General features: G+C 43.0%; 1 protein-coding gene across 23 annotated transcripts in view; it reads left to right on the forward strand.

The window, feature by feature from the left end:
• NCOR1 (nuclear receptor corepressor 1) overlaps positions 1 to 23,913 on the forward strand; it is a 187,594-nt gene that overhangs the window by 18,196 nt on the left and 145,485 nt on the right. For all 23 annotated transcript variants that reach the window (XM_055101243.1, XM_055101244.1, XM_055101239.2 and 20 more), the window contains exons 2-3: positions 6,493 to 6,670; positions 14,466 to 14,599. In XM_055101243.1, coding sequence (XP_054957218.1) covers positions 6,563 to 6,670; positions 14,466 to 14,599 — 242 coding nt within the window. In that variant the 5' untranslated portion in view covers positions 6,493 to 6,562. The remainder of the gene's footprint in view (positions 1 to 6,492; positions 6,671 to 14,465; positions 14,600 to 23,913) is intronic.

The raw sequence follows: 23,913 nt of genomic DNA on the forward strand, positions 1-23,913 counted from the left end.
CGATCTCCTGACCTCGTGATCCGCCCGCCTTGGCCTCCCACAGTGCTGGGATTACAGGTGTGAGCCACCGCGCCTGGCCAACCAAGATGTATTAAGTAATAAAAGCAAGATACAGAACAGTGTGTTTCTAGTATGCCACCATTTACATAGGGGAAAATGTGTGAGTGTATGTATGTGTAGGATATTTCCAAAGGACACTCTAGAAACTAGTAACTTTGGTTGCCTTCTGGGAGTGTAACTGGGTAGCAGCTGGAGAAGAAGGGCGAGGAGATTTTTCACTTTATATTCTGCGGTACTTTTTCTTAAGTCCTGCATATAATATTTATTTCCAAAAAGATCAACCCTCCCCACAATGCCACATGTTGGCTTTTCCCCTTCCACCTGGAGCAGTTGCAGGTGTATAGATGAGGAGAAAGCTCCTCAGGTGGTTTTAATGTGTGCTCTCACTGAACATCTCAGCTCCTCCTAGTTCACTGCTTGCTGAGAAAGCTGCAAAGCATTGCAGAAAACATTAGTTTTTCCCATTTTGCCACAATTTTGTGATATTAGAGGAATTATTGACTTTCTCTGATCTTCAGATTTCTCACCTGTCAAATCAGTGTTAGTTGGGTAATCTCAACCTTCCAATCCTTAAGATTTGCTGACCTCCATGCCTCAGGAAGGGAGCAGGGAAAAAACAGGCTGAGGGTCAGCTGTTCAGTCTTCTGACTCTTCTCCTGGTCAGCTTTCACGACAGCAGGAAATGTGACATCAGGAGGAGGATGGTATATTTATTTAAAATATTTATATATTACATGGTACCACATAGTTTTTAAAGTTCTTTTTTTTTTTCTGGAGACAGTCTGGACCCCTCACCCAGGCTGGAGTGCAGTGGCGCCATCTTGGCTCACTGCAACCTCTGCCTCCCAGCTTCAAGTGATTCTCCTACCTCAGCCTCCCGAGTAGCTGGGTTTACAGGCACGCGCCACCATGTGTGGCAAATTTTTGGTATCTTTAGTAGAGACCAGGTTTCACCATGCTGGCCAGGCTGTCCTTGAACTCCTGACCTCGTGATCTGCCTGCGGTGGCCTCCTAAAGTGCGTGAGCCACCGCGCCCGGCCTTAAAGTTCTTTCTATACGTTTTTTCTTTTATTTTTTGAGTCAGAGTTTCATTGTATCACCCAGGCTGGAGTGCAGTGGCACAATCACGGCTCACTGCAGTCTTGACCTCCTGGGCTCAAGTGATCCTCCTGCTTCAGCCTCCCAGGTAGCTGGGACCATGGGTGTGTACCGCCATGCCTGACTGGGACCATGGGTGTGTACCGCCATGCCTGACTAATTATTTTTTTCTTTTTCTTTTTCTTTTCTTTTTTTTTTTTTTTCTTTTTTATTGATCATTCTTGGGTGTTTCTCGCAGAGGGGGATTTGGCAGGGTCACAGGACAATAGTGGAGGGAAGGTCAGCAGATAAACAAGTGAACAAAGTTCTCTGGTTTTCCTAGGCAGAGGACCCTGCGGCCTTCCGCAGTGTTTGTGTCCCTGGGCACTTGAGATTAAGGAGTGGTGATGACTCTCAACGAACATGCTGCCTTCAAGCATCTGTTTAACAAAGCACATCTTGCACCGCCCTCAATCCATTCAACCCTGAGTGGATACAGCACATGTTTCAGAGAGCACAGGGCTGGGGGCAAGGTCACAGATCAACAGGATCCCAAGGCAGAAGAACTTTTCTTAGTACAGAACAAAATGAAAAGTCTCCCATGTCTACCTCTTTCTACACAGACACAGCAACCATCCGATTTCTCAATCTTTTCCCCACCTTTCCCCCCTTTCTATTCCACAAAACCGCCATTGTCTTCATGGCCCGCTCTCAACGAGCTGTCGAGCACACCTCCCAGATGGGGTGGTGGCCGGGCAGAGGAGCTCCTCACTTCCCAGTAGGGGCGGCCGGGCAGAAGCGCCCCTCACCTCCCGGACGGGGCGGCTGGCCGGGCGGGGGGCTGACCCCCCCCACCTCCCTCCCGGACGGGGCGGCTGGCCGGGCGGGGGGCTGACCCCCCACCTCCCTCCCGGACAGGGCGGCTGGCCGGGCAGAGGGGCTCCTCACTTCCCAGTAGGGGCGGCCGGGCAGAGGTGCCCCTCACTTCCCCGACGGGGCGGCTGGCCCGGCGGGGGGCTGACCCCCCCACCTCCCTCCCGGAGGGGGCGGCTGGCCGGGCAGAGGGGCTCCTCACTTCCCTGTAGGGGCGGCCGGGCAGAGGCGCCCCTCACCTCCCGGACAGGGCGGCTGGCCGGGCGGGGGGCTGATCCCCCCACCTCCCTCCCGGACGGGGCGGCTGGCCGGGCGGGGGGCTGATCCCCCCACCTCCCTCCCGGACGGGGCGGCTGGCCGGGCGGGGGGCTGACCCCCCACCTCCCTCCCGGACGGGGCGGCTGGCCGGGCGGGGGGCTGACCCCCCCACCTCCCTCCCGGACGGGGCGGCTGGCCGGGAGGGGGGCTGACCCCCCCACCTCCCTCCCGGACGGGGCGGCTGGCCGGGCGGGGGGCTGACCCCCCACCTCCCTCCCGGACGGGGCGGCTGGCCGGGCGGGGGGCTGACCCCCCCACCTCCCTCCCGGACGGGGCGGCTGGCCGGGCGGGGGGCTGACCCCCCCCACCTCCCTCCCGGACGGGGCGGCTGGCCGGGCGGGGGGCTGACCCCCCCACCTCCCTCCCGGACGGGGCGGCTGGCCAGGCAGAGGGGCTCCTCACTTCCCAGAAGGGGCGGCCGGGCAGAGGCGCCCCTCACCTCCCGGATGGGGCGGCTGGCCAGGCGGGGGGCTAACCCCCCCACCTCCCTCCCGGACGGGGCGGCTGGCCGGGCTGGGGGCTGACCCCCCCACCTCCCTCCCAGACAGAGCGGCTGGCCGGGCAGAGGGGCTCCTCACTTCCCAGTAGGGGCGGCCGGGCAGAGGTGCCCCCCCCACCTCCTGGACAGGGCGGCTGGCCGGGCAGGGGGCTGGATCCCCCCACCTCCCTCCCGGACGGGGCGGCTGGCCAGGCGGGGGGCTGATCCCCCCACCTCCCTCCCGGACGGGGCGGCTGGCCGGGCGGGGGGCTGACCCCCCCACCTCCCTCCCGGATGGGGCGGCTGGCCAGGAGGGGGGCTGACCCCCCCACCTCCCTCCCGGACGGGGCGGCTGGCCGGGCAGAGGGGCTCCTCACTTCCCAGTAGGGGCAGCCGGGCAGAGGCACCCCTCGCCTCCCGGACGGGGCGGCTGGCCAGGCGGGGGGCTGACCCCCCCACCTCCCTCCCAGACGAGGCGGCTGGCCGGGCAGAGGGGCTCCTCACTTCCCGGTAGGGGCAGCCGGGCAGAGGTGCCCCTCACCTCCCGGACGGGGCGGCTGGCCAGGCGGGGGGCTGACCCCCCCACCTCCCTCCCAGATGAGGAGGGAGGACGCTCCTCACTTCTCAGACGGGGTGGCTGCCGGGCGGAGGGGCTCCTCACTTCTCAGACGGGGCGGTTGCCAGGCAGAGGGTCTCCTCACTTCTCAGACAGGGCGGCCGGGCAGAGACACTCCTCACATCCCGGACGGGGCGGCAGGGCAGAGGTGCTCCCCACATCTCAGACGATGGGCGGCCGGGCAGAGACGCTCCTCACTTCCCAGATGTGATGGCGGCCGGGAAGAGGCGCTCCTCACTTCCTAGATGGGATGGCGGCCGGGCAGAGACGCTCCTCACTTTCCAGACTGGGCAGCCAGGCAGAGGGGCTACTCACATCCCAGACGATGGGCAGTCAGGCGGAGACGCTCCTCACTTCCCAGACGGGGTGGCTGCCAGGCAGAGGCTGCAATCTCGGCACTTAGGGAGGCCAAGGCAGGCGGCTGGGAGGTGGTTGTAGCGAGCCGAGATCACGCCACTGCACTCCAGCCTGGGCGCCATTGAGCACTGAGTTAACGAGACTCCGTCTGCAATCCCGGCACCTCGGGAGGCCGAGGCTGGCGGATCACTCGCGGTTAGGAGCTGGAGACCAGCCCAGCTGACACATTGAAACCCCGTCTCCACCAAAAAAATTCGAAAACCAGTCAGGCGTGGCGGCGCACGCCTGCAATCGCAGGCACTCGGCAGGCTGAGGCAGGAGAATCGGGCAGGGAGGTTGCAGTGAGCTGAGATGGCAGCAGTACCGTCCAGCTTCGGCTCGGCATCAGAGGGAGACTGTGGAAAGAGGGGAGAGGGGAGAGGGGAGACGGGGGAGGGGGGAGGGGAGAGGGGAGAGGGGAGAGGGGAGAGGGAGCTCTATCTACCACACAGTCCTTCTCTGAATATCTTTCTTTTTCTTTTTTTTTTTTGAGACAGAGTTTTGCTCTGTTGCCCAGGCTGGCATGCAGTGGCCTGATCTTGGCTCACGGCAAGCTCCGCCTCCCGGGTTCACGCCATTCTCCTGTCTCAGTCTCCCCAGTAGCTGGGACTACAGGCACCCGCCACCACGCCCTGCTACTTTTTTGTATTTTTAGTAGAGACAGGGTTTCACCGCGTTAGCCAGGATGGTCTCGATCTCCTGACCTCATGATCCGCCCGCCTCGGCCTCCCAAAGTGCTGGGATTACAGGCATGAGCCACCACGCCCAACCGCCTGACTAATTGTTATTATTATTATTTTAATTTTCTTGTAGACATAGGTCTGGCTTCATTGCCCAGACTGGTCTTGAACGCCTGGCCTTAGGAGATCCTCTGACCTTGACTTCCCAAAGTGCTGGGATTACAGGTGTGAGCCACTGTGGCCAGCCTATAAGTTTTGTTTTAAAGTTAGATTGAATGACAATTCCCTAAAAAATTTTATTTTTTAAACCTAACTGGATAAAGAATATATTGATAAAAACTGGGAAATTGATCAAGTTGTCACAGTGAATTATTTTTCGAATTTGCCCTCTTCCCAAATCCCTTGAAATGATGGAAACAAAATTAAAACTTTACTAATAAAATACTAAATGTGTGGAGATTTTATATATATAAAATTATATATGTTATATTTTTATATATACAATTATATAATTTTCATCATATATAAATTCTATTTTTTAAAACCACCCAATTAGGTAATAATAGAACTCCTGTCTTAAAGTAAGAGTGTATGCACACACATGCACATGTGTATATGTGTATATAAAATTTTTGTCATGGGAGTTTTATATATAATTAAGATAGAAATTATATATTATGGCACACATTTTTATACATATGTAATATTCTCTATCATATGTATGTAAAATACTCCCATATTAATTATGTATAACATAAACATTTGTGCTATCCTGAAACATAAACATAGATAATCATGTCTTAGGATGGGAATACTCAGGAGTATAACAGTACCTGTTCTCCTATTAGTCAGTCTGTGAATTCAATATTTATGTGTTCTCATTCAGAATTCTCTGGGACCTGACAAGCTGAGTCTGATGCTTGTGTGTAAGAGGAAATGTGCTAGAATAGCTGGGAAGGCGGTGAAAGTAGCAGCAACAACAAAGCACAATGAGGTGAAACTTGCCCTGCTGGATATGAAACCTCATAATACTAGAGTAATTTGAAAAGTGTGGCATTGGCACAAGAAAAGACAGATAAATCAAATTAGTCTAGAATTGTGGATAAGTAGGAATATACTTTATAATGAAGATGGCTTTGTTTTTCTTTCTTTCTTTTTTTTTTTTGAGACGGAGTCTCACCTGTTGCCCCGGCTGGCGTGCAATGGCCTGATCTCGGCTTACTGCAACCTCCGCCTTCCAGGCTCAAGCGATTCTCCTGCCTCAGCCTCCCAAGTAGCTGGGATTACAGATGCATGTCACCGTGCCCGGCTAATTTTTGTGTTTTTAGTAGAAAAGAAGTTTCACCATGTTGGCCAGGCTGGTCTCGAACTCCTGACCTCAAGTGATCTGCCCGCCTCAGCCTCCCAGAGTGCTGGGATTACAGGAGGAGCCACTACTTCTGACCTTCTTTTTCTTTATTTGCTATTTCAGGTCCATAGAAGCATGCAAAGAGTAATATAACAAATGTCCATCTACCTACCATCTGTGATTACAAAACTTAGTATTTTATCATCCTTGCTTCAGAATTATTTAATAAAGATAATACTTCCTCTGCACAAATGCTTACCTTAAAACTACTCTTGAATTCTTTTCGCAATTGACTTATCAACTCCCAAATTTAAAACCATGTATTTTTGTCTTTATATTTCTCAGACATTTATAGAAAGATATTTACTGAGCAGTTATTATGTGCCAGATCTTATGCTGTTTTTATATACTGTTTTTACTTTATATAGCTAATTATATTATTTGTCACATATTAACCTATTTTAAGTATAAAAAGAAATGACGCATTAATGTTTTCAAACCTTGGTAACTTTTATTAAGTAAATACATGAGAGGAAGCTTTTACTGGTAATTGTGGTTTTATTTATGTAGCTATAGTTATAATTTATTAGAAGTACACTTGGTGTTTTAGTTTTTACTAATTCTATTTTTTTCTCATCCTGTTTAGGTGGTTTCCTAGAAACATGATTGTTTATTGGCATTGATCTCACAGTCTGGTGAGGACTTCTTTACTGATAATGTCAAGTTCAGGTTATCCTCCCAACCAAGGAGCATTCAGCACAGAACAAAGTCGTTATCCTCCTCACTCTGTCCAGTATACATTTCCCAACACCCGCCACCAGCAGGTAAGGAACAAATACTATGCAAATTGCACATGTTTTTTGTGTTTTTCTTTACTTTTCCTATTTAATACACATGTGGGACAGAAACCACCAAATTTATCTTTTTTTTTTTTAAGTTGCAAGAGCTATTTACAAAGATGAAGAACCAAAGATTGGGAATTAATTATTTCTGTCTTCTTACTGTGGCTTTATGCTGATTTCAGGAGTTGAACTTGTCTTTGCTTTTCATGATAGGAGTTGATGATAAATAGAAAACTTATCAATTCTCTAGAATTTCTGGGGTGAGACCTATATTTATACTCCCAAGTTGTGGTTGAGTTTTAAGCTGGCCAGATAACTTGGCATGTCTTGAGTGAGGGCCAGGATAAAGACCTCTCTCTTTTTAAGAAATTGATGGTAGGAAGATTTGTATAGTATGTAGGAAGGAAGGAAGGGATGGTAGTTAGGAAGGAAGACTTTATCATAAGAAGAGTTTGTAAGAGATTGATTCACCTTGTGAAAAATAAAGTATGAGGTGAAATAATCATCTCAGAGTAGACCAAGGTTATGGGTGTAAGAGGTTTAAAGAAAAATAGGAAAGGATGGCATAAAACGGTCCTTTCAGAGACTAAGAAAGCAGATTTGTCATCAAAATGTACTACAGGGTCCTCCTGAGGACTCCTTTGAAGTGTAGTCATGATTACAGAGTTAGAATGGACATTCTTACGTTGTTCCTGTGTAGGGAGGCATTTAGTCTTTCACCATTATTACATGTAATGTTAGTTGCACGTTTTTGTTGATGCCTTTTTTGGTTGAAGAGGTTGCTTTCTGTTCCTAGTTTGAGAATTTCTGTCATGATTGGGTGTTGAATTTTGCTTGTGTTGTCCCCCTACCCCAGTGTTATTTATCCGATTACCAATTTTCTGGATTATTGTTGCTGCTGGTTTTTTAAAAAAATCAGGCTGGGCGCGGTGGCTCATGCCTGTAATCCCAGCATTTTGGGAGGCTGAGGCGGGTGGATCACTTGAGGTCAGGAGTTTGAGACCAGCCTGGCCAACATGGTGAAACCCCATCTCTACTAAAAATACAAAAAAATTAGCCAGGCATCGTGGCAGGCATCTGTAATCCCAGCCACTCGGGAGGCTGAGGCTGGAGAATCGCTTGAACCTGGGAGGCAGAGGTTGCAGTGAGCCAAAATCGCGCTGTTGCACTCCAGCCTGGGCAACAAGAGTGAAACCCCATCTTAAAAAAAACAAAATTAACTTTGCAGTTTAGTTTATATATATACACATATATCTATATTAGAATGCACTCATTATATGTGTACATTGTAACAAATTTTGACAAAGTCATAAACTCATAGAACCATCACGAAAATGAAGATGAACAACATTTCTAACACTCTAGGACGTTCTTTGGCACCCCATCCTCCTTGGCACCCACCCGTGTCAGTCCTCCTCCCCGACTTCCTACTAACCTCAGCTCCTAGGAAACCACTGATCTGCTTTCTATCATAATACATTGTATACGTTCTGAGCTTCATGGGAACTCTTTTGTCTATGGCCTCTTTCGCTTCCCATAATACTTCTGTGATCTATCCATGTCTGACATGTCTTAGTTCATTCCTTTTTATTGTTGAGTATGGGTATACCACAATTTGTTTATCCAATCACCTATTCCAGTTTTTGATTATTATTAGAAGTAAAATTACTTAGAAAACATATATCTATATGTTTGTTGTATCTAGATTATTAAAAGAAGTAATTGCCTCATTTTCTTAACAGCATCCTTTGGAGAGCGTACATTTTTTATTTTTATCAAGTCCGATATACTTTTTTTTTGAGATGGAGTTTTGCTCTGTTGCCCAGGCTGGAGTGCTATGGTGCCATCTGAGCTCACTGCAACCTCTGCCTCCTGGGTTCAAGCAATTCTCCTGTCTCAGCCTCCCGAGTAGCTGGAATTATAGGCGTGTGCCGCCACACCCAGGTAATTTTTGTATTTTTAGTAGAGATGGAGTTTCACCATGTTGGCCAGGCTGGTCTTGAACTCCTGACCTCAGGTGATCCACCCTCCTCGGCCTTCCAAAGCGCTGGGATTACAGGCGTGAGCCACTGTGCCCGGCCCCAGCTAATTTTTTGTATTTTTAGTAGGGACAAGTTTTCGCTATGTTGGCCAGGCTGGTCTCGAACTCCTGGCCTCAAGTGATCTGCCTGCCTCGGCGTCCCAAAGTGTGGGGCTTTCAGGTGTGAGCCACTGTGTCTGGTCTCCTCTGGTTACTTTTTAAGAGTTTTCTCCTTATCATTGATTTTCAGCAATTTGGATGTGGGCTTTTTTTTTTTTTTTAAACGAAGATGGTGCCTTGCTATGTTGCCTAGGCTGGAGTGCAGTGGTTTTCATAGGTGCATTCCCACTACTGGTCAGCACAGGAGTTGTGACCTGCTCCATTTTTTTTGTTTTTTTTTTTTGTAACCTGGGTGGGTTCATCCCTCCTTAGGCAACCTGGTAGTCCTCCTGCTTCTGGGACGTCATCATATAAATGCTGAACTTAGTGTAGACATCTGATTGGCATAGCCCAGAGCTGTAGCCTAGAACTATTGGGCTCAAGGGATCCTCTTGCCTCAGCCTCCCAAGTAGATGGGAATACAGATGTGAGTCACGACGCCTGGCTGTTGTGCTTTTTGAATGAATACATTATTGTCCCTGGCATTCACCAAGCTTCCTGATTCTGTGGATTTACAATTTTCATAAAATTTGAGCAGTTTGGGGCCATTGTTTTTTTCAAATATTTTTTCCTGTCTCCTTTTCCCCTAGTTTCTGTCTGGGACTCCAATTACTCATGTTGCATGTTATTCCACAGTTCACTGGACTTCTGTTCACTTTTTTTCCCTGTTTTTATTTTATTTTTTTAAAATCCATTAGCTTCATTTTGCTATGGTATCATAGTCAGTGATCCTTTCTTCTGTACTTTTCAACCTGTTGTTAATTTTATCCAGTGACATTTTTATTGCAGATTGATTTCATTTTTGATTAGAATATGAACATTGTGAGTTTCATACTTTTTTTACTGCTGGCCTTTGTTATATTCCTGTAAAGACAGATGAAGTCCTTCTGGTAGGAAATTAAGTTACTTTTGAGGCTTGTTTTTAAACTGTTAGGGCAGGTCTAGAGTGGTCTTTATTCTAATTTATCCCCCACTTCTAAGCTTGTCTCCTAGGGTTTCTGTTGAATGTCCCGTGTATTCAGTGGGATTTCCTCACTCTTGCTGGAAGAAATTTGAATGAGTTCTTGCCCTGAGTGAGCTCAGGGAATTGTTTGCTTTATAGTTGCTTCTAATTGTTCAATCATCAGAAATTATTTTTAGCCCAGCCTGTGATATTTCTCCGTATTCATTTACAGACTAGAATTCAGGCAGAGGCTTAAGGGATCCCAAATTCAGAGTTTAGGAAATCTTTCTCTTTGAAACTAACTTCTGGAAGTTCAGTTCCTATGGCTTATCCAAACCTTGTACGGTTGCTTCTTCAATGACTGTGATTGTGGGACATGATTTAGGTTCCCTTCCCATGGCTGCAGTTTGGAAATTGCCTTTAGGCAGAGGGCCTAGAGTATGGTAGGTAGGGCTTACCTCATTTGCTTCATTTCTCTCAGTAATCAAGCCCTGTGCTGCCTATTATTTAGTTTCTGAAAATAGTTTCTACATTTCTTTGAATTTTTTAGCTGTTGACTGTGGGAAGGTAATTCTGAGCAGTGTTACCTGCTTATACCTGGAAGCTGCAGTACACTGTTGTTACTTTTATTTCACTCCTTACTCTTAATTTTTCTTGCTGGGTACATCCTTTAGAAATTCTTTCAGGGAGTGTTGGCTGGGCGTGGTAGCTCATGCCTGTAATCCCAGCACTTTGGGAGGCTGAGGCGGGCAGATAATGAGGTCAGGAGATCGAGATCATCTTGGCTAACACGGTGAAACTCCGTCTCTACTAAAAATCCAAAAAAAAAAAAAAAAATAGCTGGGTGTGGTGGTGGGCGCCTGTAGTCCCAGTTGCTTGGGAGGCTGAGGCAGGAGAATGGCGTGAACCCGGGAGGCGGAGCTTGCAGTGAGCCTAGATCGTGCCGCTGCACTCCAGCCTGGGCAACAGAGCGAGACTCCTTCTCAAAAAAAAAAGAAATTCTTTCAGAGAGCGTCTGTGGTTGATATATTATTTGAGTTCTTAAATTCTCAAAAGTTAGTAGCCTTAAAACTTCAGTGATGGTTTATTTTTTATTTCATTTTATTTTTAGAGACAAGGTTTCACTCTGTCACCCAGGCTGAAATGCAGTGACGCAGTCATAGCTCACTGTAACCTTGAGCTCCTGGGCTCAAGTGATCCTCTCACCTCAGCCTCATGAGTAGCTGGGACTATAGGTTTGTACCACCATGCCCAGCTAATTTTTATATTTTTTATAGAGATGGGCTCTCACTGTGTTGCACAGGCTGATATCAAAACCCTGGCCTCAAGCTGTCCTCCTGCCTTGCCCTCCTAAAGTGCTGGGATTATAGGCATGAAGCAGCATGCCCAGCCAAATGATGACTTAGTTATTCAATTTGTAGCTTCAACGTTGTTTTCGTCTGAACTTGGAATATGCTATTATTTGCTGTTTGCTTCTATTCAGTGTTGCTAATGAGAAGCCTGCTTTTATTATGATCCTTCTAACTTTGTAGGAAACTTTTTTATTTCATCGAACTTATAATAAAGTTTCACTTTATTCTTGTTTTTTTAATATTTTCATGTGTGCAGTATGGATTAATTTAAAAAATACATCCAGTTTTTTCCTTAAGCCCTTTTAAATCTGAAGACTATGTTTTTTCTAATTTCAGAGAAATGCTGTTCTATTATTTTTCAGAATCCTGTCTCTTACCTGTTGATGTGGGATGTTGGAACTTTTTGTTCTAGCTCCCATTTTTAACTTTTTTCCTGTGGTTTCTATGTCTTTGTGCTTTACTGGGTACTGAGAGAATTCCTCAGTTCTCTCTTAGCTTTCATTTACTTTTCACTTCTGTGTGTTCAACTATTGTTTACCTTCAGTGATTCAGTTTTTAGTTTCTTTGATTCTTTTATTAAATTTTTTTTTTATTTTTTGAGACAGAGTCTCACTCTGTTGCCCAGGCTGAAGTACGGTGGCACAATCTTGGCTCATTGCAACCTCCACCTCCTGGGTGCAAGCAATTCTCATACCTCAGCCTCCTGAGTAGCTGGGACCACAGACATGTGCCACCACGCCTGGCTAATTTTTGTAATTTTAGTACACACGGGGTTTCGCCAAGTTGGCCAGGTTGGTGTGAAGCTCCTGGCCTCAAGCAACCCTCCCACCTTGGCCTCCCAATGTGCTAAGATTACAGGTGTGAGCTACCATGCCCGGCCTGCTATTTGATTCTGTTGTTATTTTATTTTATTTTATTTTTAACAAACCCTTGTGATGAGCACTATTTTTTTTTTGTTTTTTTGAGACAGAGTCTTGCTCTGTCGCCTAGGCTGGAGTGCAGTGGCTTCGTCTAGGCTCACTGCAAACTCTGCCTCCCAGGTTCAAGCGATTCTACTGCCTCAGCCTCTGGAGTAGCTGGGATTACATGTGCCTGCCACCATGCCTGGCTAGTTTTTGTATTTTTAGTAGAGATGGGGTTTCACCATGTTGGCCAGGCTGGTCTCGAAATCCCGACCTCAAGGGATCCGCCTGCCTTGGCCTCCCAAAGTGCTGGGATTATAAGGGTGAGCCATAGCACCTGGCCTATTTGATTCTTTTTGAGGCTATTATTAATATTTTCTAGGTCCTTTTTACTTTTATTTACTGTTTTACCTATTTCCTTGGATGTAAATTCCTTTTTGTTTTGGTGCCTTTGAAAAAAAAAATTTTTTTTTTTTGAGATGGAGTCTTGCACTTTTGCTTGGACTAGAGTGCAACGGTACGATCTCAGCTCACTGCAACCTCCACCTCCCGGGTTCACGTGATTCTCCTGCCTCAGCCTCCTGAGTAACTGGGATTACAGGAGCACGCCACCACGCCCAGCTAATTTTTTGTATTTTTAGTGGAGATGGGGTTTCACTATGTTGGCCAGGCTGTTCTCAAACTCCTGACCTTGTGATCTGCCCGCCTTGGCCTCCCAAAGTGCTGGGATTACAGGCATGAGCCACTGTGCCAGGCTGAAAAAGTTTTTTAAATGGTTTTGTTTTTTATGTTTTCAACTTTATATCTGAGATTTCTTCTTAGACTATGAGTTATTTTTTACTCATAACTTATAGAGAAGGGCTCTCAATGGCTTATCTACCCTCTGTTTTATCCTGGACAGCATAATTTTATCTGTTTATGATTTTTAAAACTTTTTGTTGACACAGAATTCATATAACAAAATTTACCATTTTAAAGTATATAATATAGCAGCTTTTAATATATTCATTATATTGTGCAGCTATCACCGCTACCTGATTTCAGGACATCTCCATCACCTGCAACGAAACCCCGTAACTAATAGCAGTTTCAATTCTCCTCTTCTCCCCATCTTTTGACAACCACCAATTCATTTTCTGTTTCTATGGATTTGTTGCCTTTTCGTTTTTCTTTCTTTCTTTTTTTTTTTTAAAGACAGTGTCTTGCTCTGTCACCCAGGCTGGAGTGCAGTGGCGCAATCAGAGCTCACTGCAGCCTCTAACTATTGGGCTCAAGCAAGCCTCTCACCTTAGCCTACAGAGTAGCTGGGACGTGCCACAATGCCCGGCTAATTTTTAAATTTATTTTTTGTAGAGATGAAGTCTCACTATGTTGCCCAGACTAGTCTTGAATCTGTGGGGTCAAGCAATCTGCCCACCTTGGCCTCCCCAAAGTGTTGGGATTACAGACGTGAGCCATAGCACCCAGCCTGGATTTGCTTATTATAGACATTTTATATAAATGGAATAATAATATGTGGCCTTTTGTGCCTGACCTTTTTTTTTTTTTAAGCTTAGTATAATGTTTTCTATGTTCGTCTGTGTTCTAGCATCTCTCCTTTTTTAAGGCTGAATGATATTCAGTTGTATGGTTGTACTACATTTTGTTTATTTGTTCATTAGTTGATGGACATTTTGGTTATTTTTATTTTTTGGCTATTGTGAATAATGCACCCATGAGAAATTGTGTACTAGGTTTTGTGTGTGGTTTTATATACTTGTAATTCTTTGGGGTATATACCTAGGACTGGAGTTCCTAGCTTATTTAGTAATTCTGTGTTTTTCTGTTTATGATTGAGTTAGCACAATAGATTTGTTTGGAAAAGAAGTTTTTGCCAAAAAAAAAAAAAAACAACCAACAAAGGAAAGGTACAAAAACAAACATAAAAACACTCACCTAGTTTTGATGGGAAAAACTACTACTCTTAACTAGCAGGTTGATTCTCTGTACTTCAGTTTCTTCATTGTAAGTGTGGATGGATTTGATTAGACTTCCATTACCCTTCTTCCAGCTTACTCATTATGAATTTAGTATTGGAATGCTTTTTAGGATTTCATATTGAACACATGAGTTTGAGATTTTACTGATGTGAGTAATACAGATTGGGAGTTATTGTAATTTGTTATTAGAGGAATGAGTCAATATAGATTAAACTTGAAATTTCATTTTGGATTATTTTTAATGATATATAGTTAAAATGTTGATTATTTTAAGGGGAAGAATTAGATCAATGAAGGACTGAAATAGTCATTGCTCTTTCTTTCCATACTTAGTGGCCCATAACTACCTTTATACTTGCTTTGATTTCATGATGTTGTTCAGTTTTTGGTTAATAATTGATTTATGATTATTTTAATACTAGGAGTTCGCAGTCCCTGATTATCGTTCCTCTCATCTTGAAGTGAGTCAGGCATCACAGCTTTTGCAGCAACAGCAGCAGCAACAGCTTCGAAGGCGACCTTCCTTGCTTTCAGAATTTCACCCAGGTTCTGACAGGTAATGAGGTTTCTTTTATGTTTCTATCTAGGATTATAATTGTGAAGTATACAAGTTTGTCATTATTTTATTTTTTTACTTTTTATTAACCAAGCCATGACTGGTCATTTATAGTTTGCATTTTGAGTTCTTTTTTGTTGGTTGGTTGCAATAGTTAACAAGCTCTTAAAACTTGTTTCCATAGTTTGGCATTAATATTATTTAGTAGAAAGGCAGTAAACCACCTAGTCACCTGTGTGTCCTTGGTTATGTTCTATAGACTTGGGCTGCACATTAGAACCCCCTGGGATGCCCAAGCCTCATCACAAAACACTTAAATCAATCTCTGGAGTTGGGCCTAGGCTTTATTTTATCGCCGAAGTTTTTCCGGTAATTCTGATTTGCAGCTAGGGTTGCCAGTCACTGATCTCAACTCTTCAAGCTTTAGTTTTCCCTCCTATAAAAATGGAGATAATAGTGGCATTGTCCTCAACTGATAGTAAATATTCTGTCAGATAATGTAGGTCCTGTACATGCATGGTGGGTTCTCTTTTTCCTGAGTGTCCTTACCATCTCTGCTTTCTTTTACTTCATTCTCATTCTGAAAGTTTTGTTTGTTTTTTGTTGTTTTTTGGAGACAGGATCTTTCTAGTTCTGTTGCCCAGGCTGGAGTGCAGTGGCATGATCATGGCTCATTGCAGCCTCAACCTCCTGGGCTCAAGTGATTCTCCCACCTTAGTCTCCCAGTCCTGGCTAATTTTTTGTATTTTTTGTAGAGATAGAATTTCGCCATGTTGCCCAGGCTAGTCTTGAACTCCTGAGCTCAAGTGATCCACCCACCTCTACCTCCCAAAACAGTTAATTCTTTTTTTTTTTTTTTTTTTTTTTTGAGAAAGAGTCTCACTCTTGTCACCCAGGCTGGAGTGCAGTGGCATGATCTCAGCTCACTGCAACCTCCGTCTCCAGGGTTCAAGTGATTCTCATGCCTCAGCCTCCTAAATAGCTGGGATTACAGGCATACACACCACACCCAGCTAACTTTTGTGTTTTTAGTAGAGTTGGGGTTTTGCCGTGTTGACCAGGCTGGTCTTGAATTCCGGGCCTCAAGTGATCTGCCCGCTTTGGCCTCTCAAAGTGTTGGGATCATAGGCCTGAGCCACTGCACCTCGCCAGAATTTTTTTTTTTTAATTGTGTGTATTTAAGGCATACAACATGATGTTATGGGATACGTATAGATAATAAAAAGGTCACTATGGTGAAGCAAATTAGCATATCCATCATCTCACAAAGTTATTTATTTTTGCTTTTGTTTTTATTTTTGCTTTTGTGGCTGGACCAACTAAAATCTCCTCATTTATCATGAATCCCAGATACAGCACAATATTATTATCTGTAGTCCTCATGTTGTACATAAGAAATCTAGACTTTTTCATTCTATGTGTCTGCTACTTTACGTCTTCTGACTTTCATCTCCCCATTTTCTTTCCACCCCCTGCCCCTGGTAACCACTGTTACCACTGTTTTGTTCTTTGTATAGTTCCTTTTTTTTTTTGTTTAAGATTCCACATATAAGTGAAATCATGCAATATTTTACTTTCTGTGTCAGGTTTATTTCACATAGCATAATGTCCTCCAGGCTTATCCATGTTGTGGATGGCAAGATCTCATTTTTTTTTAGGGTTGAATAATATTCCATAGTGTATATATATCACAGTTTCTTTATGATTCATTCATTGACAGACACTTAGATTGTTTTTATACCTTGGCTATTGTGAATAATTAGCTGCAATAACATGGGAGTGCATTTACCTTTACAAGATGGTGATTTCATTCCCTTGGGTATATATCCAGAAGAAGGATTGCGGGGTCATGTGGTAGTTCTATTTTTAATTGCTTTAGGAACTTTCATACTGTTTTCCATAACGGTTGTACTAATTTACGTTACCACCAGCAGTGTACAAGAGTTCTCTTTTCTTCACGCCCTCATTAATATTTGTTATCTTTTGACTTTTTTTGGTAATAGCCATCCTAATGGGTGTGAGAGTATCTCATAGTGCTTTTAATATACAGTTCCCTGATGACTAATGATACTGAACATCTTTTCATATACCTGTTGGTGATTTTTACGTTTTCTTTTGAGAAATATCTATTCAGATCTTCTGCCCATTTTAAAATCAGGTTATTTGTTTTTCTGCTATTGAGTTTTATGAGTTCTTTATAAATTCTGGATATTAATTCCTTAGCAGATACATAGTTTACAAATATGTTTTCTGTGTCTACAGGCTGCTGACTCATTTTGTTGTTTTCAGAAGCTTTTTAGTTTGATGTAGTCCCATTTATATATTTGTGCTTTTGTGGCCTGACCTCTTGATATGCAAAAAATCATTGCCAAGGTTGGTGTCCCGGAGCTTTTCTCCCTACGTTCTCTTGCAGGACTTTTATAGTTTCTGATCTTATATTTAAGTATTTTATCCATTTTGAGTTGATTTTTGTATATGCTGTAAAACAAGGGTCTAATTTCATTCTTTTGCATCTGGATATCTAGTTTTCCCAGCATTATTGAAGAGACTACCCTTTCCCCACTGTGTTGCTGTGGTTCCCTTGTCAAAAGTTAGGCGGCCGTATGTTTAGATTTATTTCTGGGCTTTCTATTCTTTTCTACTGATCAGTGTGTCTGTTTTTATGCCAATACCATATTGTTTTGATTACTGTAACTTGGTAGTACAATTTTAAATCAGGAAGTGTGATGTCTCTTTGTTTGTCTTTTTCAGAATTGATTTTGCTATTGGGGGTCTTTTATACTTCCATGTGAATTTTAGGGTTGTTTTTTCTATTTCTGTGAAAAACGCCATTGGGATTTTAATAAGAATTGTGTTGAATCTGTACTGTATATTTCTTTGGGTTGTGTGGACATTTTTGCAACATTCTTCTGATCCATGAGCACAGGATATCTCTTCATTTATTTGTGTCTTCAGTTTCTTTAATCAGTGTTTTATAGTTTTCAATATACAGATCTTTCACCTCCTTGGTTAAATTTATTTAAATGTCTTTTAGAACTCTGTCATAAATTGTTTCCTTGATTTCTTTTTCAGTTAGGTTGTTATTTGTATATAAAACTGCTGTTGATTTTGTATCCTGCAACTTTACTGGATTCATTTATTCTAACAGTTTTTTTTTTTTAATGTGTAGAATCTTGGGGAACTTTTATACATAGGATTGTGTCATCTGCAAATAGAGATATTTTTACTTTTTCCTTTCTGACTGGATGCCTTTTATTTCTTTTCTTTTTTTTCTTTTCTTTTTTTTTTTTGTTTGATTGCTCTTGCTAGTACTTCTAGTACTATGTTGATTAGAAGCGTTTGCCACTGCTTCTAATCAACATAGTACTAGATGGGAAAAGGATCCGATCCTTACCTTTCATGGTATCTTAGTGGAAAATCTTTCAGTTTTTCCCTATTGATTATGATGTTATTTGTGGAATTTTCACAAATGGCCTTTATTATGTTAAGGAACTTTCCTTCTTTTCCTAAACTGTTGAGTTTTTTAAGTCAAGAAAAGATTTTGGACTTTTTGAATGCTTTTTCTGCATCAGTTAAGATGACGTGTTTTGTTTTTGTTTTTACTTCTCTTCTTTTTACCAATAGGAAACTTTATATTGTCCTTTTTTTCTCCTTGAATTTTTATTTCTTTTCTTCTCCAGTAAAAATTTTTTGCTAATATGTTTATTCTTAATAGCATTTTACTGATCACTTTCATATATTTCTGCTACAAATACATATAGAAATTTTGGGCCGGGCACTGTGGCTCACACCTGTAATCCCAGCACTTTGGGAGGCCAAGGTGGACGGATCACGAGGTCAGGAGATTGAGACCATCCTGGCTAACGTGGTGAAACCTCATCTACTAAAAATACAAAAAATTAGCCGGGCGTGGTGGTGGGCACCTATAGTCCCAGCTACTCTGGAGGCTGAGGCAGGAGAATGGCATGAACCCGGGAGGCGGAGCTTGCAGTGAGCCAAGATCGCGCCACTGGACTCCATCCTGGGCGACAGAGCGAGACTCCGTCTCAAACAAAAAAAAAAATAAGTAAAATAAAATAAATTTATTTAAGTTTTCTGTGATTTTAGGCCCTGAGTGTTTAAAAGTTTTACTCTGGATTAAGTTATGACAATTAGTAGTAGTAGATCATTGAACAAAAAAGCATAAATATATGTATACATTTTATTACATTATTCTTAAAAGCAAAAAGTAAAATCTTACTGAAAACATATCTTTTAATAAGAGAGGACTGGTTTCCCTTCCCCCAATTATTGTAATTTTTGAGTACTAATTACTGGAAACAGGCAGGCTTCTATGTGAATACTATTCCAATTTTTATTTTTTATAGACTATGAATATTGTTCATCTAAGCAAGTAGAAATGGAATAAATTTTGTAGCTGCAATTTTGCTTAATTCTCTGAGTGCCTTCCAATTTCTAGACCAACAATCACAGTGATCTGATATCTAAAATTATTTTTTTTTATCTTTCAGCTAAAAAACAGTTTCTCCTTTGATACAAAAGTAAAGAATTAGAAACCACTTGGTTTGGAAAAAAAAAGTTTGTTACCCATACTTTTGCCATTCTCTTTTTTCAGTATTGACATGATCATTTCAAATTGTTCTTTTGCAGCACTAGAGGTTTAGTTTTATTTGTTTGCTGTTTTTCACTTTTTTTATTATCTAGGACAGAGGTTGCCAAACTAAGGCTAGTTGGTGCTGACCATATCCTGTCTGTCCTGTTTTTGTAGAGCCCTCAAGTTAAGAATGATTTTTACATTTACATATTAAAATAAATTTTATTACATATATTTGAGGTTTACATGGTGTTATGGGATACACATAGTTTAGCCAGTGAACATATCTGTCATCTCACATACTTTGTTTTGGTGACGAATAGCTAAAATCTACCCATTTAGCAAAAATCCCTAATATAATACAATTGTATTAACTTTAGTCCTCATGTTATACATTAGATCTCTAGACTTGTTCATCCCACACATCTGCTATTTTGTATCCTTTGACCTCCATCTCCTTATTTCTGTATCCCCAACCAGTGAACCACTGTTTCATTCTCTATCCCTGTGTATTTGAGTGCTTTTTTTTTTTTAATATTCCATATATAGGGGAGATCATGCAATATTTTTCTTTTTGTGCCTGGCTTATTTCAGCGTGGTTTCAGCGTGGTCCATCCATGTTATGGTATGAAAGGATTTTTTTCTTTTTTAAAGTTGAATAATATTTATAAACACACACACACACACACACACACACACATATATATGTATATACACACACATCACATTTTCTTTCTTTTTTTTTTTTTTAGACAGAGTCTCACTCTGTCACCCAAGCTGGAGTGCAGTGGCGCAACCTTGGTTCACTGCAACCTCCACCTCCTGGGTTCAAGCAGTTCTCCTGCCTCAGCCTCTGGAGTAGCTGGGACTACAGGCGTGTGCCACCATGCCCAGCTACTTTTTGTATTTTTAGTAGAGACAGGGTTTCGCCATGTTGGCCAGGCTGGTCTTGAACTCCAGACCTCAAGTAATCCGCCCACCTCGGCCTCCCAAAGTGCTGGGATTACAGGAGTGAGCCACTGTGCCTGGCCTGCACATTTTCTTAATCCATTCATCTGTCAGTGGGCATCTAGGTTGTTTCTATATATGAACTATTGTGAATGATGCTGCCATGAACATGGGAGTGTAGGTATCTGGTTGTTGTTTTATTCTTTTTTTTTTGAGATAGGGTCTTGCTCTGCCACTCAGGCTGGAGTACAGTGGCATGATCATGGCTCACTGCAGCCTGGACCTCCCAGGCTCAAATGATCCTCCCACTGCAGCCTCCCGGGTAGCTGGCACCACAGGTGCATGCCACTGTGCCTGGCTAATTTTTGTATTTTTTGTAGAGATAGGGTCTCACTATATCCAGGCTGGTCTTGAACTCCTGGCCTCAAGCGATCCTTCTGCCTCAGCCTCCCAAAGTGCTAGGATTACAAGCATGAACCACTGAGCCCAGCCCAGATATCTTTATGAGGTGGTGATTTCATTCCTTTTGAGTATACAACCAGAAGAGGGATTGCTGGGTGTATAGTAGTTGTATTTTTAATTTCTTTGGGACCTTCCATACTGTTTTCCATAATGGCTATAACAATCTACATTCCCACCAACAAAATACTAGGGTTCCCTTTTCTCCATACCCTCGCCAACATTTGTTATCTTTTGGAGAATAGCCATCCTTACAGGTGTGAGGTGAGGTCTCATTGTAGTTTTAATTTGCATTTCCATTGTGATTAGTGATATTGAGCACCATTTCATATATCTCTTGGCCATTTTTATGTTTTCTTTGGAGAAATGTCCGTTCACTTCTCTTAATATGATATATCCCATTGATTGATTTGTGTATGTTAAACCAGCCTTGCATGCCAGGGATAAGTCCCACTTGCTAGTGGTTTGTAATCTTCGTGATGTGTTGTTGAATTCAGTTTGTTAATATTTTATTGAGGTTTTTTTTTTTTTTTTTTGGAGACAGAGTCTCGCTCTGTTGCCCAGGCTGGAGTGCAGTGGCATGATCTTGGCTCACTGCAAGCTCTGCCTCCCGGCTTCACGCCATTCTCCTGCCTCAGCCTCCCGAGTAGCTGGCACTACAGGTGCCTACCACCACGCCCGGCTAATTTTTGTACTTTTAGTAGAGACAGGGTTTCACTGTGTTAGCCAGGATGGTCTCGATCTCCTGACCTCGTGATCCGCCCGCCTGGGCCTCCCAAAGTGCTGGGATTACAGGCGTGAGCCACCACGCCCGGCCTTTATTGAGGATTTTTGCATCAGTGTTCATTAGAGAGATTGGCCTCTAGTTTTGTTTTCTTGTGATGTCCTTGACTTAGATATCAACTTAAATGCCTTTGAGTTAAGTTTCCCTCATATAATGTGTTGGGAAATAGTCCCTCTAGCTCTATTTTTTGGAAGAGTTTAGGAGGAGTTGGTATATATTTTTCTTTGACTATTCAGTAGAATTCTGCCATGAAGCCTTCAGATCCTGGAGTTTTCTTTGTTGAGAAGTTTTTGATTACTTCTTCAGCCTCTTCATTTGTTGTTCGTTTGTTCAGGCTTTCTGCTTCTGCTTAACTCAATCTTGGTAGGTTGTGTTTTTCTAGGAATTTATCCATTTCCTCTAGGTTATCCAATTTATTGACATATAATGATTCATATAGTTCCTTATGATCCTTTTTATTTCTGAGGCATCTTGTAATTTCTTCGTTTTCATTTTTATTTTATTTATATGAATTCTAAGGTATTTTGAAATATAATTACCTTTATAAATTTCCTTTCTGATTTCAGCAATTTTATAAGGTACCTGATTTCCCATTTCAAAAATGTGCTCACTGTTTAGGTTTTAAGTTGATCAAAGATTTGAAATATAATATTTTGTTTGAGGTGGAGTCTCACTCTGATGCACAGGCTGGGGTGCAGTGGCATGATCTTGACTCACTGCAACCTCTGCCTCATGTTCAAATGATTCTTCTGCCTCAGCCTCTGATTAGCTGGAACTGCAGGCACTACAAAAAAAAAATAACTTTTTTTGTATTTTTAGTAGAAGCAGGGTCTCACCGTGTTGGCCAACCTGGTCTCAAACTCCTGACCTCAGGTGATCCACCTGCATCGGCCTCCCGAAGTGCTAGGATTATAGGAGTGAGCCAGCACTCCCAGCCTAAAATTATTATATAATACATTTCTTGGTTAAGTTTGGAGAGAGAATTCAGCTTACTTGTCCCCTAATATCTAAAAAATATACAAAAACATATATTTTTCAAACGGGCTAAAAATTTACCCTTTTATAAATAAGAAAAGACATACAGCTATTGTCAAAAACTTAGAAAAGTGGGATTCACGGAAAGAATTACAAGTATCTTGAATGACTTGGCCTCCTATTTTCTATTGTTAAAGTAGCATTATTGTTTTATGAGTCAAGGAACATGAGTTTTTATTTTATTTCATTTTATTTTATTCTATTCTTTTTTTTTTTTTTTTTTGAGACGGAGTCTTGCTCTGTTGCCCAGGCTGGAGTGCAGTGGCGTGATCTCGGCTCACTGCAACCTTTGCCTCCTGGGTTCAAGCAATTCTCCTGCCTTAGCCTCCCGAGTAGCTGCGACTACAGGCTCATGCTACCATGCCCAGCTGATTCTTTGTATTTTTAGCAGAAATGGGGTTTCACTGTGTTAGTCAGGATGGTCTCAATCTCCTGACCTTGGGATTTGCCCGCCTCAGCCTCCCAAAGTGCTGGGATTACAGGCATGAGCCACCACGCCCGGCCTACTTTATTTTTTTGAGACAGAGTTTTGCTCTTTTTGCCCAAACTGGAGTGCAGTGGCGCAATCTTGGCTCACCTCTGCCTCCCGGGTTGAAGGGATTCTCATGCCTCAGCCTCTAGAGTAGCTGGGATTACAGATGCCTGCCTCCATGACTGGCTAATTTTATATTTTTGGTAGAGGTGGGGTTTCACCATGTTGGCCAGGCTAGTCTCGAACTCCTGACCTCAGGTGATCCGCCCGCCTCAGCCTCCCAAAATGCTGGGATTACAGGCGTGAGCCACTGTGCCTGGCGGAACATGAGTTTTTTAAAAAGAAAATTTAAAAAAAGCAGTATCGAAGAAAGTAAGTTAGTGAAATCCTAGGATTTCTCATGAATATTCTTTGATTGGAGAAAATTTCAATTGGTGGTGGTGAATGGTTTGCTTGAGAATTCCCATTATGCCATCCTGGTTTCTCAACAGCTGCAGAAAGGACAGTTGGGATGTGCCATTCTGTAAAGTGATGAGCCAGAACCCTCTGGAGTGGTCTACATGTCTGGCTGGTAGAGGGGGCCAGAGTCCTTAGCAGAGGCAGTTACATCCCTAACCAAGATTTTTCTTCCTTTGCCCCACTTACATGTTCCTTTGGGCCATAGAACAGTATTTAGAAAGCCATACCTATTCTTCCATTTGCAGAGAAGATGAACACATGCCAGAAAAAGTGGGAACAATCAAGGAGAACCCACCCAGACTATCCCACGCCAAAGAGAAAGGCTGCCACAATGTACCTGAGCAGGAGGGTGGGGAATGGCACAAATGAGGCGAATATATTCCTGGAAAAGAAAATTAAAGCAACATAGTATGCCAAAAATAAAATCGCCACGTGTAAGAAACATAAACAAAGAGCATGCCTCGTAAGTGCTATGCACTATAAAAGAACTTAATAATATAAATAAGTTCTATATTTCTATATTTCTTCTATAAAAGAACTTAAATAATGAAGTATTCAAAAAC

Source organism: Pan paniscus, chromosome 19 (assembly GCF_029289425.2).
Source record: "Pan paniscus chromosome 19, NHGRI_mPanPan1-v2.0_pri, whole genome shotgun sequence".
NCBI lineage: Eukaryota > Metazoa > Chordata > Mammalia > Primates > Hominidae > Pan > Pan paniscus.